The sequence below is a fragment of the Bombus impatiens genome, unplaced genomic scaffold (genome assembly GCF_000188095.3).
Source record: "Bombus impatiens unplaced genomic scaffold, BIMP_2.2 scf_0064, whole genome shotgun sequence".
NCBI lineage: Eukaryota > Metazoa > Arthropoda > Insecta > Hymenoptera > Apidae > Bombus > Bombus impatiens.
Genome location: NT_176483.1, coordinates 1,436,917 through 1,457,526, shown reverse-complemented (window position 1 = coordinate 1,457,526; position 20,610 = coordinate 1,436,917). Strand labels below are relative to the sequence as shown.

Sequence of the window (20,610 nt, the reverse complement as noted above, 5' to 3'; positions counted from 1 at the left end):
AGGGGAATTTCATTTCGTTACTAATTTGAATATGCAAATTTTCACATCTTCTGCATATAAATTAATTTATTTAGATAAGTGACATAGATTTATGGTTGATGCTAGATTTGTATAAGAGTGTTATACAGTGTGTCTCAGCTAACTTGAGCACTTCGAATAATTTTCTCTAGAATATGCGTCGTATGAAAAAATTTTCTATATAAAAGTTGTTTGGCTTAAAAGGGCCACTACGTGGTGCATGTTTCCTTTTTCATACGTAAACTGGAGGCGTTTTGGAGCTTCCAAGCTTATTTTAAATGAAATGTTGTATCCTTTATGTGAAAAAAAATATATATAGCCTTTTGAAAATTGACTTTATGTAATATCAAGTTGAAGTTTCAATATCATCAAAGACTTGCATAATATAGTATATATTATATAGTAGCATGGTACAAATTTGTCTTCGTCGCCCTCATCTATCTTCATTCACTGCCGGTGTGTTGTAAGATCGTAGATGATCGAAATAGTGTAGACCTTCCATTGACATTAATACAATGGAGCAATCCATTGTGAAACTGAATTGCTTCTATACTGAGCGTAACGTTTCGCAAACTCGTTCTTTCATATTCTTTGATGCTGCCGTTGGTTCACGGTACTCTGAATCATTTCGCCAACACGCGTCACACAATGTGACGACGCACTACTTGCTTTCCACAGATCCAGCGTCACATTATGACGCGTTCTGAAAGACGCTTATCATTTCTTATTATGATATACAGGGTGGTTGGACATACTGGTGGTACAAGCGGAAAGGGGGTGATTCTACGCGAAAAAAGAAATCGAAAATGTAGAATAAAAATTTTTTTTCAACTTTTTTTAAGTTTTCCATCGAGACAACGATCTACGGTGAAATAAGTTATAACGTACGGCACGCGTACCGAGCGAAAATTCAAAGTGGATTTTCTCGAAAACAAAGCCTCGAACGAACAATTTTTATTCTATATTTTCGACTTCTTTTTTCGCGTAGAATCATCCCCTTTCCGCTTGTACCACCAGTTACCAACCACCCTGTATATGTAAAAATACGTATACGTGTCATATCGTGTAACATGTTGAAAATTCGAAACTCGGGCTGTGAACCGCGACTTTTTCCTGAAACGGCGGTAGCGAAAGGGTTAATGTCCCTCACAGAAAGTAGTCTAGCAGCTTTAGATCTGGTGAACGTGGTAGCCACAGAAATTCTTAACCACGACCAATCCATCGATTGGGAAATTGTTTATTCAGCATTTACTTGCTGCATATGGTAATGTACAGGGCAACATTTGAACGCCGTTGTTTCACGGAAATACCTGATGATTTCGTATCTTTGACTTGACGTTACACAAAGTAAATCTGCAATTAACAAAGCGAAATTATTCGTTAAACATTAAGTTAACTATTTAGGATTAATAAAGGTCAATATCTTTTAACTCAGAATTCAAGACTCTTCCGTGTTTTCACGTGAAAGATATAGCATTAGATTTTTTGAAATTGACGTTGGAACCACTGAAATGTAAAAGAAGACACTCGTCGCATAACGTGCCCCTTCGATCCAAGCAACTTTTGTATAAAAATATTTTTCCTACAACGTACATCTAGATTAAAAGTTGTCCAGGATAATCGAGTTAGCTGAAACACCCTGTGTATGTTTTCCGTAATATTTAAAAGCATTAGTCCTCGTTAGGACATTCTGCAATCACAATTAATTATAATGCAATTAATATCGCTCGATCTTTGAAACATTCATAATTGGCAGTTCAGAACGCCATATAACGTAAAGTAATTTGCGCTAATCTAATTGCAAATTACTATGTTGCATTTTATTGTTGCTGTAGGTACAATAAATGCTTATCGAATTAATACATAATTAATTATTATCGGATCGATACAATTAGATCATTTGAAGTGCAGTTTTAATAAATTAAACTTACAACTCTGTGCTAACAGATAGGATAATAATAATCGTTTAAACTTTGTTTACTACAAGTTGTTGTAATATTTACAATTTTAATCTTTAATTTCTGATGTCTGTGAAGAGCGTTTTTTAAACATTTCGTTTAATAAACGGGCTAGTAGAGAGACAAAAGAAAGTCTAGTTTTCGCTAGTTCTCACTCGAATATTCTTCCACGATCTAGAAACAATATTGTGACGGCTGCCAGATCCCAATTCAAATCCCAAACGCCCACTCCCTCTTGCGTAGTCGGTAATTTTCAATAATTTTAAGGGGAAATACGCGAAACATCAGTTTTTCTTACGCAATGTTGTATTAGCGTAGACTGAACCGAAATTTTACGTTTAGGTATAAGCCGAGTAAAGAATGCTGACATAAAAGTGTAGTATCCACGAAAAAGATCGATACTGCATGCTTAAATCTCCAAGATTCTAAACCCTTAAAACCTTTGATTCCATAGAAGGTCATTCAGAGATCCCAGTACATCATTGTTCGATGATGCCCTAGAATTTCTGTGTCAAGTACTTGGATCGACAGCCACTGTGCTCGTTTACAACGATTCACTTTTTTAACATTTTCCATCTTTTTTTTTTACATAAAAAGCTTAATCTGGTAAATAAAGAAAGTTGATAAACGCAAAATTTAACGGCAGAAGGTAGCTAATAAGTTCGTGTACAATGCTAATCATTCGTATTAAGGAATTATTATTATTATTATTATTATTATTATTATTATTATTATTGTTGTTGTTGTTGTTGTTATTGTTGTTGTTATTATTATTATTATTATTATTATTGCTTTCGGTTTTACACATCTTACGTCTATTTCTCTTCTTATATGTCTACCTCCCCTCTTTTCCACTCTATTCTATCGCACTACCTTGCTTATTCCACCTTCAAAAACTAAAAATTAGGAACTATAAATTATCAACTAATGACTAAAAAACTATTGCAACTTTGGTCTTTAGCCTCTCTGCTGTGCCTCTTTTGCTCCTTCTTGTCGTTTGCCCGACTCTTCTCTATCATTGCTTTCAGTTCTGCTAAACCTTCTCCAGTCTCGTTTAGCGTTTTTCCTTTGTCCTATGTCCTTTGGTCCTTAAGGAAGAATTAAAGAGTAATAAACGAAATGGACAGTTTAACGTTGTTTGTTCAAAATAAATATTATTTACTCCAACCTTATCCGTATCTTGCGTAGTTCGAAAGCTACATTTGATTAATCGATAACGATAAGCGGAAGTTTCCTTACGCTACAGGAGGAAATAGTAAATTAAACCACTATTGCTCAGGTGCTTTAACCCAAAGAATCTCGTTTAGACGTCAGTCGATCTTTGGCTATCTATGTTTCACAGAACTTACACAAGATACGTAAATTATATCCTTCTTTCACATTGGAATTCTAGGATTGCTGGCAATGAGGCGTGTGTCTGAATTTTTAGAATACATTTCAGGTGTGTCCGCGTATATAATAGGTCGAACGGAAAGTTCGTACGCATTTATTCCACAACATTCCACTGTATCGTCGAGTTTTGTATTCCAAGACGACGCAGGCTTTTTCGTTTCTACACGTTCGAGAAACATTAAGCTACGATGCAAGTGCTCTACCAGTTTCGACGATTTACGTCAATTGTTACCATCGAATTATCCTTATCTACTGCTTTTGATCAAATCTCCTCCGCATATCTCGCAAATGTCTTTCACAATTTCTAAAGTTATACTTCCCCTGTGAAACTCGTACAACAATGTGCGACGAACACGCATTTTATCAATAGACGTTTTCCGTTCATAGAGTGACGTTTAAAGTATGCGTAAATCATACTTTGTTATGCTAACTTGTATTATTTCATTTGGTATTTCAATAGTTATTTAGCAGAGTAACGATTTAAATAAATAATATTTAAGGATTAAACAATTTCTAGAGATTAGTAGTTACATGCGATAGAAAGATTGATAATTATATTTAATCGCTAATTAATTTACAGTGAAAGCGAGTAGAATCCGACTTCTCGATTCGATTCATTTTTCGCGTGGAAGAAAGACATACGCTGTGACGATTATAACACAATCGCTATAAACTTTATAGACGTGGTATTATAAATAACCGTATACATATATGCATAGATTAAAGTAGATGTTTCGCAACGAAGAACCACCTATGCGATTGTTCTATCGTAGTGAATGAAATGCATTTATCTTTGACAATCGAGAATTTCCAATGACACGAGTCATAGACGTCATCATTATAAATAAATCATTAGACGTCATCGCGCGTTAACAATTCATTTATGCAAATGCGTATAAGCGATATAGGCGTCATAGCCGTAACGGAAATATTCCGGTTTATTAATTGTAAGCTTCGACAGATGTCTCGTATAAATAGCATATAGAACTTCTGTATTTATAGCGTATATATACTTCTTGCAATTCTTTCGATGTCGAAGAAATAGATGGTGGTATGCAAATATTGCTGCGATCTCGCCGATTTCAATGACCTTGCAATACGTTGTATTAAGATTAACGCTCTGAACAACCTTTTTCCTATACATGGGGCTCTGGGCTTTAGTTTTCCACTTATCGATCAATTTATGTTTATTATACTATTATATTATATATATATACTATTATATTATCTTATATTATATTATATTATTACTCCAGTCTCGTTTAGCGTTTTTCCTATGTCCTTTGGTCCTTAAGGAAGAATTAATTAAGGTAGTAAACAAAATGGAAAGTTTAACGTTGTTTGTGCAAAATAAATATTATTTAAGTATCTTACGCTATAGTAATTATTATTATACTTAGACGTGTAAACAATTTTTTGATCACGATATATGTACATTTTGATTTTCGAGCAATCGAAGATTAGAATAAAGTGCAACGTTCCGTGTATCGATCCACTGGTCGAAAATTATTTCACGCTTGCCGACTACCTAATAGCCGGATACCATTTTGATCCGACCTATGACCCGTTAATTCTTCGTTTTCATTTATACAAGCCGAAATTAAGCCTTACAAATTAAACGTAAGAAGAAAGATGCAACTTGCGTAACTTTCTAATTACATCGTTGAACCTTGAGCTTATCAAAATATACAAGCTAGAGATTCGCATAATTTACATACCGCTTGGGAAAGGCTCCAGATTTCTTTCCTCGTTGAAAAAGGACGTACATCGAGTTCCATCAACGTCTTAAAACGACCGCTACTCGCACGATTCCCGAACCTACTGGCCGTAATAATAATTTTTGCGGTAATTGAACGAGCCGGGACGCAAATTTTTATTTCGAAAGCGACCACAGTGGGGTAATCATAGTGGATTGTATGTATATTCATAATGTGATTTCATATGGCCATTACGTAACAACTGAACAACGTTTTATAGCGAGCTATAGGGTGTATTATAAAGTTTGCTTTTTATAATAAAAATCTCAATATCTGTCTAAAATTGTATCGTAAAATTAAGATTCTAGCTTTCAATGTCGTTACATTTTTTATTCGTTTTAATATCAAAATGAAAGGAAAGTTTTAAAAAAGTATGAATTCTATAAAATTTCACAATGAACGACTTTGCTACTGTTCCATGATCTTGTTCCTTTCGAAGAACAATTCGAATTATTGAATTTATCGTTACATTCTCTATTTCACGTTTAAAATCTTTTTGGCTGTATTTGCTTTCGCAACTCTATCCGCGCATTCGTAAAACGAAATAACAAATTTATCGGTACAATGCAGAAGCAAAACGCGTGCACTGCTGTTTCACATGGCAAACCGGATCAGCAGGCTTTTTTTTTTTTAGCAAATAAAAACCTGACGGAAAGTATTTCTGTTTTTCGGTTTAATTAAATTTATTACATTTTACAATTTTTTTCGTACATCTAGCGATTCGTTTGTAACATCAAATTTCAGTCCTCTGTGTTTTTTTATTATTTCTATAAAAATTCTCTGTTATACGAATCGATCGTTCTATCGACAAAATATTAAATCAAGAGTTTGGAAAGTAAATACTACACGCCGTACGATAACGAGCAAAGATATTAGCAGAGACCAGATGTCTCTATAAAAATCCAGTAAAACTGCACAACTTACGATTTATTCTTTTACCGCCGTCCAGCAACTATAAAACGAGAACAGATAATAAAGGACACAACGTTGAAATCTTTTCCTTGAATTAAAAAAGAAAACAATTTCAACCGGTCAAATGCTACGTATATAATAGCAGGAAGGTAAAAAATGCTACAGTTTATTGCTTCCTAGGTATTCGTCTTTGTCAAGTAAAAGTCAAATCAAGTATAATAAAAGATTATATTTACCTACAATGAATTTGAGACTTTTGGTCAGCTAGGTCGAGCAAATACCTCAATTTTTCCACCAGGTTCGACCAGATTCGCAAGTAATAAAGTCACAAAGCACGTTGGGTCTCGACTAACGTACTAATTTCCAGAAAATATTCTCTACAGCTTCCTAGTCAATGTGAGACGTAATCCTAGAAGGCAGCTACTGATTACTTAAGGGGGAGGGGGGTAAAGGGGACCAATAGTACATTAAAGTATGACATTCGAAGAATATTGTATAAAATTTTCACGGAGAAATATTAAAAAATACGGCAATGGCAGCAATTCTTCGTTAGAAATAAGTTTCTGCTTACGTTCTATTTGCACAAATAACCGCGGTCTCTTTGTAACACATAACTTTGTATCACGCTATTACGCTTTGTCAACAACTTATCGGACTAATAAGGACAGTATTATATATAAGGGCAGTGTTACGGTGGATGTTGAGGTGGAGTTAAAAATTATACATAGATTCTCAATTACACGAATTAATCGGAGTGGAAAACTTGATCGATATTTCATTAATATCTTTGTTAATGTACGTGTTAAATTTCGTTTCAGTTAATGAAATTATCCAAGCAACTACTTGGCGAGAAACTTTTCACGAAGCTTATGAAGGCTACATTTTACGGTCACTTTGTCGCCGGCGAAGACGAGGTGCAGATCACTCCTGTCCTGGATAGGTTGCGGCAATTTGGTGTAAAACCCATTCTTGATTATTCCGTTGAAGAGGATATTTCTCAAGAGGAAGCAGAACGACGTGAATTACAGTACGTATGATAACGATAAATCTTTTGCTTCATAAAATTTTTTTTTTTGAAAAATCGAGCTCGTTAGCTCCGCCCCTTACGCAGATACGCATCGCAGTGTTATAAATCTGTGCACATTCATGCTTGGCGTTCATCCACAATTTCATCGAATTATACACTTTGTACTTGTTTATCCAAGAAACCGGTAAACCTCTCTATTTGTTTAATATAAAATTTCTAATAGAATTTCACGTCGTATAATAATATTATTGAATAATTACTAAGAAAATGATATAGAAATTACGTATTAAATATGAATACATACGAGGAGGAGGATCGAGGAGGATCGACGACTTAGTTGTTTAGCGACTTAGTTGTTTAGATTTAGTTGTTTACATTCACAATTTGTCCGATTTGGACATTTGGTAGAATTTTTTGGCTGTTTGATTATCATGTGGGTGGCTAACCCCAGCGGGGTACCATCTTCGTGTTTGTTAGGATATATTCTTTATGATTGTATCCTTTATGAACTGTAGGTTTCCTGAAATTTTACCTACATATACGTGGCATCCTTAACACGTAGCTAAAACTCGAAGAAATTCCTAGGAAACTCATTTTCTCGAAGAAATACGAACGAGAAATACCTTGAGAAAAGGATGATAAATGAAGGCTCAATGGAGAAGTTGTAAACGAAGACTTATTAGAAAAATTGTAAATGAAAACTTAACGGAAAAATTGTTGGCAAGAACAGAGTAGAAAAATTGAGAAAGTTTTCTGATAAAAGATAAACCGATTGATAGAGTAAATTGCGCCGGAAACTTTAATTACAAAATTCTTTTCATACTGACAAAGTACGTAAAAATTTCATGTGCTGTTTACGAGCTGCTAACGAGCCGAACAGTTTTCGATAAGAGAGCAAATCAATAGAAAATTAATCGTCGAAGAATTGTATCGAGTTTAAGAACAAGTTTAAAAATTAACATAGAATTTCATAGAGACGAACTTGTAACTCGATGTCACACGCAGCGTACGTTTGTAACTGCGGAGGATCTTAAGGGGTATTCTGGTCTAGAAATTTGAAAAAATCGAAAAATTTTTCTTCATATTTCCAAAGTTTAGACATTCAAGAATATGCTCTTAAAAGGATTGTTCAAAATTTCAATTATTTTACGTGTTACAGCCATTTTTGTGACGCGGTATCTGACCGGAAGAAATGAATAGTAGACGGTAGACGTTGTCCGAGTAAATTTGTCTCGAAACTTTAAACGCGTTTTTCTCGAAACTACTTTTGTCGAGTTGGCGTGCACGATATCTCAAGTTCTAACGAACCGATTTATTTTAAATTTGGCCTGAATATTTCTTATATACTCCTCTATCGTCCGGATCACGCTCAGCCCAAAATCTTTAATATTACTATTTTTTAAACGTTCGGAATTGTCAAAAAAGACGTGCGAAATAAGAAATTTTTTTTCAAACGGCCGTCATTTCGCGAAAAAATGTTGTATTGACTTTTCCAAGGTTCAGACGATAGCGGCATCCATACTAATTCAGAATCCGTTCGCATTTTTCGTCTCGGATGACCAGAAGGGTTGATATCATGCGCGCCACGACACCCCATTTTTTTGACAGCACTCACTTTGCCAGCTCGTAACTTTTTAAGTATTGAGTTTTTTTTCAGTGAATTTTTTACGTAATCTCGAAATATCAATAAACAAATGCTAAAAAGAAGAATAGCAAAATTATTCTTTGTTTCGCTTGTACAGAGCTTCGAAAATCGCCCGAAATTCATGCCTCTAGACCAGAATACCCCCTTAAGATCAGCTGTGATTTTCAGCTGCTTCGTCGTTGTGCTGCCACAAATGAAATTTATTACGTACGCACTGTAAGGATTAAGAAAGAATTTCGAATAATTTACAAGCGTATAAAACGATACTACCTAAAAATCGTTGACGTGTGGGCAAAATTTTCGTTCGCGCTATTCGGGAGCGCTTGCTCTTTGCTCGAAAAGCTTCTCAATTACAAATGAAAGTGGAATATAACGTAACGTAAACGATCTCAATTTACAGGAGTTCCGTGTCGGAAGCTGGAGACGAGAAAACGGAGGGTCCCTTGAAGAAGTACCATGTGGCAAAACCATTCGCGGATCGTCGATACAAAGTATCCTCGGCGAGAACGTACTTTTACCTTAACGAAGCTAGTTGCGAACGAAACATGGATATATTTATCAAATGCCTCGAGTCTGTAGCCGGTGAGTGGGTTATCAGAATAAAAATCTTGTAACTCCTTCGCAATTTTCAATGGGCTACGCGTCTCGCTACTTGCGTGTCGTTTGTGCGATAATATGTAGAATCGATTATTTATTTATGCTACTTTGTTAACGAGTTATGAGTTTACCGTATCTCTTCCACTGTTATATCGCTCTTTGAAAAATTCTGTTGTTCCAGACAGCTCGATGTGGCTTTTTTCCTTCTTATCATTCTTCGGTTCCATTGCGATGCGCTATCGTTTCGAATCGATAGAGCGAATCAAGATGTATATTTTTCATGATTTTAATAAATAGTCGGATAACGTCTTCTCGTGCTCATAACTCGCGATAGTAAACTTTGACGTTACGAAACGCTCGTTACAAAAAAGAATACCTCGCGTCGCAATATGCGAAATGTCGCTTATGCGATGCTGTGGACGAGATACTCGCATTTAATAATAAAATATCGGTTTCATCGCGTTTCGTTTCGGGACAAGATAAGATTTCGTGGTTGATTCGTTGATGTAAAAGCGCCATGAACGATAAAATATAGTATACGCTATAGGAACTAGGAACTGTAGGAACTAGGAACTTAGGAACCAAGAAAAGACGTAGAATATGTTGTCCAAAGCAATCGATGAGTAATATTCGATGGTATGTAAACACCGGAGAATGGAAATAAAATATTTGATCTATGGCATCGCGTAAACGATACTGCGATGCAAGATATCTTCGTTCATAATATTGCATAATCGACGCAATACGGATACGTATCTCGTCCAAACTCGCGAAAGAAATCTAGAACTAAAAATAGCTGTGTAAACGATTATTCGTCCAAAGCGACATTTCTTTTTTTTTTTCAATTTTTCTCACACGTGTTTCCGATTTTCCAAGATCGATCGCTCGAATTAACTCACGTTATAAATTCTCCAGCTTATCGGGAATTCGTAAATCATTGTTCGATTTAAAGAATTGGGCGTAAAATATCGAACGTTCCACGTTTGGTAATTCAGGAAAGAAAAATCATATGACTAATAAGAACGTATGACGTAGCTTTCCAAATTTGAAAATAAGCCTCTGATCGATGGCAAGTACTTAAATATTGAAAGACGGTCGGTTTTATCGCGTAATTCGAGCGAACCGTTGTTGCTTACTTTTCTAATAGTTTTTTTGTACCACGAGAAAGACTGGTTTATGTAATAGTGTAACGTTATTATGTACATATAATGTTAGTAGTATCAGTAGTAGTACGTACGCTACTATGTAAGCATAACTTTTGCCATAGAGCTAGCATTATTGGGCGACTGGGAACCGTAACAATTTGGAACCAGATTACCTGATTTAGGAATTTTTAATTTTATTTTTATTATCAATCTCTATCACGGAGACTGTAAATTATAAAATAAAATTGATGCTTCTAATAAGACTGCTTTGTAACGAAGAGATTCCACGTCGTAGAGGTCTCGTTACTAACATGTCGTTAAGTAAACTTTTTAATTTATATCTTCAAATAAATTGTAAATTTTTGGATAAATTTTTCAATTAATCCCTCGCTTTGCCGCGGATTACGTGGTTTAGAAAATTCTGATTAAACTAACATAAAAATTAGTTTTCGCTTCGCGTTGAAAATTTAGATCAATGAAATTCTTTAAAATTTAATATTATAACCTGGAGAACTTTCAGCGACGAAATTCAGAAATTCAGCAAGAAGATAAGACCTTGAAAACGAATTCCACCTATAAATAAAGATCTCTAGAGAATCTTTTATTCAGTCATGCAACCAAACAACGTGACATAACGGTGTTTCGTTTCGCTCAAAAGATTTTCTATTTATTCGAATAACGAAGTCTCCCTTTGGATAGAGATAATTGGATTATTTGCATGCTAGAATAAAAACTGCATAAATCTACGTCATTTCTGTTTTTTGTTTTTTTTTTCTTTAAATTGCAAATTGGTCATTTAGAAAATAACTGTCCTGTATTTTTCCAATATATAAAATTATTTAATGCATTCAGGATCGAATTTTCTTTCCTTTAATTATTAATAGTGAAAACTAATATTTTCTGATGTTTTTGCGAAGGAAAAATAATATGGAACAACAACGAAACAAATATCAGCGTATGTAGGAAAGTCTACAGATGTAAACAGGAATTAAATATCTTTTATGGTTACGCTTTTATGAATTTTTATCAAAATGGAATTTCTCAAAAGATAGACGCGCCGAAGAAAAACCTGTGCATTTGCGAATTCGTAGTTAGTACCAGAAACGTTATAAGAAAAGTATAGTAGCGATCGGAACGCTGACTGATCCTTGGACAATGTTATTAGCACAATTTTTGGTTAATCAGAAAACTAACAACATGTAGAAACATTACATAAAAAAATGCCTGCTTCTGCTAGCATAAGAAACAATAATGGTTTTTGTACTGCGTCAGTGATGAATATGACGAATGCAACATAAACTTTCAAATTATTCCAAAATACTTAAAATTTCAACCTTGTGATGTTCACATTGGAAAACACTGATTTAGATTAAAATACGATATTCTTTTTAATATTTTACTTGTTAAAAATATTTCAAACATTATATATTCCACATATATTAAAAAATTATCATTCTGTTTGTTCTGGCCATTTTAGTATAAACGTTAAAGTTTAGTTAAAAATAATAACGTTTAACGTTTTACAGGGTCAAATGAAAGCCCTGAGTTTGAAAATCCTTGAATTCCAAGTTTCCACTGTGATTGAGACTAAAGAAATTGGTAAGAAGAACAAGTCCTATCTCTCCTTCCATATTTTATCCTTTGTCTGTCTTTCCTGAAAGACTCATCTTCTTACTATCAACTTTAATACTTACATTTGTTCTAATTGTTATTTATTTATTTTTGTACAGCTGCTTCGATGGGTGTTGGCTTCACCGCTATTAAATTAACTGCTCTTGGCCGTCCACAACTTTTGGTAAGTGAATATTCTTAAATGAAGTATTAAACAATTTAAGAAATAATTTTTTACGATCGTTTAAACATTAATTGATTAAGCTATCGACTGAGCGAATATTTGTATTTCTATAAGTATTTCTGATAGTTTTACGATATTTTTCTCTTTTATTTTAATTTTTCTTATTCCAATATACTACTAATATTTAAACAATAAAAAGGATATAGTAGCTTCTATATAGTAATATTTGAGATAAAGTATAATCTTTGAACAGTAATCGAATTTGTCTATCTTATACATATGTGTAGCATAAACTAGTAAGTAAGTAAGTAAAGTATTTATTATACCAATACATAGTATAAGTCTAATAATAATTCAATAATCTATAAAATATGTAAAAAAGATTCATAACACATATCTGCAGTTATATAAATAGTTATATGTTTTGTTATTTATAGCTCCAATTGTCGGAAGTAATTATGCGTGCACGACAATACATGTCGGATGTAGTTGGTGGTGAAGGCGCTGTTTTAACTCATCATGCTACGGCTGATGATTTCATGAAAAAGTTCGAAGAGGCTCACATCAAAGACGAAGCGCCAGTACAAAAGTTTCTGGAAAAAATTCAATCAGACAAAGAAGGGTAATAATTCATGAAAATCTATCATTGGTTACAAAAACATTTTAATCGATTACTATTTTTCCCTCTTCTTCTTACTTCCAATTCTAACTTTTTATTAACTTTTCCAATAAGTTATAATTTTTTCTCCTTATTTTCTTTCTATTGCCTGTTCTATCTTTGCCTGCCTTCTTTATTTAGTAATAACACTTTGCACACATTTTACAATTTTTTGTTTTATGTATACATTGATATTTTCCCATTAGTATAAAATTAAGAAATTCATTTCTCCCTACAGTGTTATCCACTTGTTCCCATGGAGTGGCATTCTGGATGAGAACTACGAGCTGAGCGAAACGTTCCAAGTTCCAGACATTAAAACGGGAAAGATGGTGAGGCTTATGTCGCAGCTCACGTCCAAGGAAGAAGAAATGTTCAGAAACATGATAAGACGTCTGAATAACATTGTCTCGGTATGAATACTTACAAATGAAAACAACTAAAGAATGCAGGGTGTCCCGTATAATTGGCTATATTTTTGGAATAATTAATAATAGAAAAATGTACTTTGAGGCAAAATTCAATGATTTTTAAGTCATGATTGCATGTATGTTCTCGTAAGTATGGTTTCACATAAAATTTGAAGTGGTCAATTAATCATGATCTTATATCTTGTAAGATATTTGCAAGATAACGGTCCAAAAAATTGGTAAAATCTATTTGGAAGTAGTTCAAAGCTATATACTAATTTTGGCATAAGACACCCTGTGTTCAATAAAATGGAAAGCTCCCGATACTTCCATTATTTATTATAGAAAATACAATGAGGAGATTTAGAAGAGTTTAGTTTTCGTTAGCAAAGATAGAATTGCTAACTTTCATTACAGGTGGCCGATAAATTAGACGTACGTATAATGATAGACGCCGAACAAACGTATTTCCAACCTGCGATATCGCGGTTAACGTTGGAGATGATGCGCAAGTACAATACACATAAGGTAAACGTTTTGCTTCCGTAGATGAAATATTATCACTTAGTAAATTTTCAGTGGTCTAAACCCAAATGGTCTACTCCCTAGGCCGTGGTGTTCAACACATACCAGACATACTTGCAAGAAGCTTATAATGAAGTGAAGACGGATCTGGAACAAGCTGAACGTCAGAATTTCTACTTCGGTGCTAAACTCGTTCGTGGCGCTTACATTGAACAGGTAATCCTTCATTGAGTGATTTACACCGACAATTTTGCAGCTAACAATTTTTTCTGCGTACAATTACTGTATAAGATAGAAAAATTAAATTCAATTGCCGCAAGATTTACTGGGACAACGGTACAAACCAGGACGATTTGTTTTAAAGTATTATTTCTCTAATTAATTAATATTTAAAATTTGTGTTATGATTTATAAATTTTATTTTATAAAATTATAATTTATTTTTTGAAAAAAAAACACGTTGAAAGCTATACAGTGATTTACGAAAGTATTTAAACGCTTGTAGAAATTAAATTGTCGTGTACTGTAAATAGTAAAGTTTGTGTTTTCAATTTCTTGAACAGTAATTTTTGCAGGTCCAATAAAACTTACAAATGGTAATGTATTTATCTATGTGTGAATATATATGACAGAAACATAATCGATTGTAACTTAGGAAAAGACGTAATTTTAAATCAGTGATTGTGAGTAGGTTAAAGTGACTGTATTGTACTGATTAAAAACTTGGGATAAATTTCTTGAAATTATAAATGTAGGAAAGGGCCAGAGCAGCAGCAATGGGTTACCCTGATCCAACGAATCCTTCATTCGAAGCTACAACCGAGTCTTATCATAGGACTCTAATGGAGTGCTTAAGGCGAATGAAACAGTACAAAGACAAAGGAGAGGATCCAAAGAAAATTGGTATTATGGTTGCATCTCACAATGAGGATACAGTACGTTTCGCAATAGAAAAGTACGTATTACAGAATATTTTCTATGAATTTCTAAAATATACAGTATATGTTTGATTTAAATATATACACACACAATTATTTTCATTCAACTTCCAATGTCTTTTAATAGCTTGAATAATAATTACATATATTATCATTCATAAGTATTTGAACACCTGGTCCAATTTGATCAAAGGGTTGATATTTCTATTGTACATATTGTCATAGTTATGATTGAAGAACATTTCTCTGCTTTCTAGACTCTACTTCTGTACTATTGTTCTTTAACTTTCGTCATAACGGGGACCAAATGCTCTGCTAAACTTAAACTGAAACAAGGAACATATCTACATTGCTCAAGTTTCGTATTTCGCTAATAGATCGCTAATAGATCGCTAATAGATCGCTAATAGTTCGCTAATAGATAGTTGTCGTTTCATAAAATCTGTATAAACTTTTAAGTTGTGCTTAAAGACACATATTTCAATCACTCTAATATTCCGACATTGAAATCATTTAACTCAGGTATCATCGCAGGATAGCAATTTTCATCCATTTTCGATTATATATGTTGCTTTTCTGTCTATATTATATAAATACTATCTATTGCCTTTATCAATATTTAATAACTATATATGTAGTTCCCTAAGATGAGATTAAAGGCCAAAATTAGATTAAAGAGTTTCACTTGCAATATATTTTGTTTATTAGCAATAATTAGAAATGTATATGTAAGACATAAATTGGACATACTATTTATTATGTAATTATTTAGGCTACTATTATTTATTAAGGTATTTTAAATATGTTATAAAATAGAATGAAGGAGATAGGAATCTCACCAGAGGATAAGGTGATTTGTTTCGGCCAATTGTTCGGAATGTGCGACTACATAACATTCCCACTCGGTACGTATCTTTATTTCTTCTGTACTTAATGGACCGTCGATATTTATACATTCGTTGAAAATGTTTAAGGCATAATAATGTACAGAATGCATATAATATGCAAAAATATGTAACATGTCTAAAGTATAATCTTTGTATAATGGGTATCGACTCTATTTATAATATTTAAAAATTGAAACAAATGTTTGCTTACGTTATATATTTCCAATTGTGTCCATAAAAGTATGAATTTATATAAAAATCTGCAGTCTTTAACAATAAAGATTTAAGAAAACTTTTCTAACTCTCCAGAATAAAATATTATCAATATTATAAATTTTAAATGTTTAATAATAAAATTTAAATTTTAGGTCAGTCTGGATACTCAGCATACAAATATATCCCTTACGGTCCAGTGAAGGAAGTATTACCATATTTGTCTCGGCGTGCACAAGAGAACCGAGGCATACTTAAGAAAATCAAGAAAGAGAAACGCCTGCTGTTGTCCGAAATTATGAGGCGTCTCGTGACTGGGAAGATATTTTACAAACCGAAGGGAAATTATACTCCCGTCTGAGCAGCTGGTCGTTTTATTTGCACAGACAGATTTTAAATATCAAATTTAAGTAGTGATTGTAAATTATTCAAAAGAAAAAAAAAGACTTTTGTGGTATGCAGAACAAACGCACGCGCGTGAGAGTGACTGGAAGAAATATGCAGTGTTATTCATTATACAAAATTGCCTTAGTGTGAGTACTATCAAGTGCAAAACTGCTCAATATCGCACCATATGGTAGAACTATGTTCATTGCTCGTTATGTTTATATTAATTGAATGAAGAAGGCTCTTCTCAACGACGCGTTATTACTTTTATAAATAGGGAGCACATTTTACGCTTTATTAATAAATATCATGTTCAATATCACATAATCGTGTGTATGTTATATTGAATATGTACATTTTTAATAATGATTTTTTTATAAAAAAAGCAAAACACAAATTGAGAAAGATACTTAAGATATTAGTATCGAACAATCTCATTTGTAAAGACCTTTAATATTTGCTTTTTTTATAAGTTTCTACAGAGTAGTTTTTAAAGCTCAATCGATAAATTGCAAACCGAAACAAGATATGTCCTTTTTGCCTGAAACATATTATAGTCCTGTATTTTATATTTTATTTAAGAATCTCGTAGTGCGTGTGTGCACGATTATTTATAGCGAATGTGTTTGAATATATGTTGACATACTTTATTATTCATTTGATGTTACATATATACATATATATGTACGATTCTCCATATGAAAGTATAGAACAATCATCAAATGAAAGTAATATAGCATGTGCTGTATTTAATTAAGTTAAAATACTCGCGTGGGATAAACATTCGCTACTATATAGTTCCATAATATTTTATGCGTAGTTACCAGGAACCAGGATATTACCAAAGTTGCTAGTATTGGCAAATTACGAATCATAAATGTTTTCTATTTGATCACAAAGTGTTTGTATATTATTTAGAAAAAAATAGCTCCCGTAATTTGTTAATAAGTAAATATTTGGAAATATTTGGCGAAATTTTGTTAATTTTCTGGTACGAATGAACAATGATGTAAGAGCCATTTTATTTGTGCAATTACTACGCATGTTGAAAGAAAGTTAAGTGATATTGGGCCGAAATAGCGATGAACTGCGGAACTTGGAATTGAAGCAAAATATATAAATAATTAATGACGTTGTATAAGTTTTTAATTCGTTATGGTTCAGCCTAATATTACTTTTCTCAGCAGACGAGATAATAATATTCATGAACATTGATATAGCTTATACACAATTCTTAATCAACTTTCTTTTTAAGAAAACTAAATACCAAGAAAGCTTTATAATTTATAAACAATAAATTTTTGTCGAGTTTCAATTCATTGTTTTACATGTCAAATGACGAATCCTGTGCTTTCGCTCAGTTCGAATTTATTTATAAAAAAGAACGTATAATAGCGTTCGCACAAATTGAGTAGTAAATTTTTTTGTTCCATAAAATTTCAACGTTCGAACGAAACATAATTGTCGCTAGCAATGAAAATAATTCGACATGTGGTGGATAATTTTCCACGCAGTTGAATAACACTTCAATATTTCCTCATCAGTATTTTTTTGTAGAGATCAAAATAGTATGTTTTTGCCCTGTAGCATCTCCTTTTTGCTAAACTTTACGTCTGTTTTCAACAGATCCCATCTCTCATTTTTATGATATATACGAACGTACAATTTTTCATGATCTCTTGTGTTCATTACGCTTGTGTCGTAATTGCGTTCGAAACTGTGTATATGTAGTCTGTATTTTCCAAACATTTAAGAGAAGTATTATGTTTTGTAGGACAGTTATTTCTTTAAGGTGTGGCAGTTCTTTTAATTGAGATTAAGCAAAAAGTCTCGAAGAAACCATGTTATATTTACACACCTAAGAGGAAGAAATTGAATCGATGAATAAAGGGGCATTGTTAAAGTTATACATGCTATAGCTAAATGTTTTTATGTGGCTAATGGTATGTTGGATGCGAGTGACTTAGGTATAATTCTATTTGTTATATTTTAGTGTTCGACTGTCACGTCGATACATTAATTAATTTCTATATGTCTCGTGATGATGACAATAATTTAGATAGTTAATGTTATTAAAGAAACTTGTATGCTATAAGTATAAAGCTATAATGCCACGATGGGTCGCATTTGTCATCACCATTGAAGTAGAATTTATACGGGGCAATGACACGAGACTAATAAAAGGGATGAATAGTGAAGAAAGTGAAGATATAGTTATTATCCTCGTGTGTGATACATATTACACGAGTCAATACATAATTATACGAAGTAACGTTCATTACCAAGGATATGCATTCTACTGCCAGAACGAACTTATAAAAAATACTTTCTCTTGGCTGAATATTATGAAAAATACCTACCTGTGTGTGTGAATAATATATTTATGATGAAAGTAATACAATATAGTGTTTACTATGTCGTTTTTAACAGTCAATGTTGTTAGCATCTATTTATGTGTAGCTCACATAAATGTAATCTAAAAAGCAGAAATAATATTCTCTCTAATAATGTTCTTATGCAATTTACCTTCATTCGGAGAGAGACTTTATTACATACATATACGTATGTGTATATAAATCGAAATTTTGTTTTGGGATTATAAGCCTGTCAAAGAAGAAGATTGATTAAAACATCGATCGATATAAAATAAGATAATATTTATTATTTCACGAAATACAGTTAATATATGCCTCTCCAGTACCATTTCTAAATCCATGCTTGTATACTAGGACAGGATACATTTCGCTTCCATTTGTTTTCTTCTATTATAGAATTCACCGTAACATAAGTTCGGTTCAAATGTTTAGGAATTCTTATTTGGATCAAAATGAGCAAATTTATTGCTAAAGATTTTTATATTGAGTTTCTCACTGGTTCTGGAAGTAGCGTTTCTTGTCCTAGTCTTTGCAACAATTAACAAATCTCTTTCCTTTGTATTTTTTCAACACTTTCCAAAGTGTTCTTTTGTTCTAATATCTCTGCTTATACGGATTCTTAATTAATTATATAATTTATTTCAAGATTGCAAAATATATCGGTATACATACAAATATGATACTATTATATGAATTAATTTGGTTATGTTTTGGTTTGAATGCGTTATGCATGAATTAATACAAATTATCAGTCATACAATCGGAAATTATGGCAACAAGAAAAGCGACTTTGCGCTTGAAAATCTTTCATGGTAAACTTACAAATAGTCCGGCTATTCGTGTCTCCTCTTAATTTTATAAATTATGAAATATTCTCATATAAATACCTATCTGCTAAATTACCATCAAACATGTGTCGATGTTTTACTTTTGTAACAATTATTCAAGATAACATGTGTTAATTTGTATTTAAAGTTCCTCTCATATATCAATATTACAATGTCCTTAGTTTAAAATTTATCAATAAAATGCAACTCTGTATTATTTCATCGAATTATACAAGTTATAGCTTTTATACAGAAAAGATACCTATAAGAAGCGTAACTAAATGTACATTCATGATATGGTGAATACGTTGAAAGATAACGTGGTAAAAAATACGATAAATATCGAGCATTTTACGTATTACACTTATTTGGTCGTTATGTACAGGACAGAATGGATCACGTGTGCTACAATTTCATCCTTTCAAATATAATTAGCGAAGTAACAAATAACATTTTTATAATACAGAAAAATAGGAGAAATTTTGTATGTTGGAAGAAGGTTTCATTAACATTTATCTTTTTAATGTTATTAATTAATTAATTATTGACTTAGGATTATTCGATTCCCTTTGAAGTTCATAATCAGTGATACTTTATGCTTTAGCTTGATAAATAGAGTAGTATTGGCTTTTTCGTTGAAGCATTATTTTTTCTTTTTTTCTAAATTAAGATATTCCTTTTTAATAAAAAAAAAAAAAAAAACGTTTCATTTGTACAACGAATTCTTATGTTAATTTATTTTCTCGTGTGAATGATAAACTTTGGTATTAATTGTAGTAGAATTAGAATCGAACTATGTTATAGCTGTACTTACGTTCAAGTATCTTATAGCTAGATTTTCATTTCGATTCTATGACACAGGGCAGACGTGGTTTACAATCTCCTTTTTCTCTATTTTCGCAAGATTAAAATTAATTTGGTTTTTTTGAAAGACATCAGGTACGTTTCGACGGTTAAACGTCAGTTATAATGATTTGTCAGAAAGATACTACTATGATTAGTATATTCGATCGTTAATTATTTATATTCTGCTATCGCTCAGTCTTGTACGATGCCGGTTTATTTTTTTTTTTTTCTAAATTAAAATATTCCTTTTTAAAAAAAAAAAAAAAAAAAACGTTTCATTTGTACAACGAATTCTTAT

The 20,610-nt window shown here is 32.5% G+C and overlaps 1 protein-coding gene across 2 annotated transcripts in view; it reads left to right on the top strand.

Moving 5' to 3' along the window:
- Window positions 1–18,933, top strand: part of LOC100744958 (proline dehydrogenase 1, mitochondrial) — a 40,392-nt gene extending 21,459 nt beyond the window's left edge. Inside the window, exons 2-11 of one of the 2 annotated variants that reach the window (XM_003485549.4) lie at window positions 6,856–7,064; window positions 9,110–9,291; window positions 12,182–12,246; window positions 12,684–12,868; window positions 13,143–13,317; window positions 13,732–13,842; window positions 13,924–14,055; window positions 14,595–14,794; window positions 15,594–15,682; window positions 16,033–18,933. In XM_003485549.4, coding sequence (XP_003485597.1) covers window positions 6,856–7,064; window positions 9,110–9,291; window positions 12,182–12,246; window positions 12,684–12,868; window positions 13,143–13,317; window positions 13,732–13,842; window positions 13,924–14,055; window positions 14,595–14,794; window positions 15,594–15,682; window positions 16,033–16,238 — 1,554 coding nt within the window. In that variant the 3' untranslated portion in view covers window positions 16,239–18,933. The remainder of the gene's footprint in view (window positions 1–6,855; window positions 7,065–9,109; window positions 9,292–12,181; window positions 12,247–12,683; window positions 12,869–13,142; window positions 13,318–13,731; window positions 13,843–13,923; window positions 14,056–14,594; window positions 14,795–15,593; window positions 15,683–16,032) is intronic. The other variant, XM_012393944.3, reaches the window with a different exon arrangement.
- The last annotated feature ends 1,677 nt before the right edge of the window (window positions 18,934–20,610 follow it).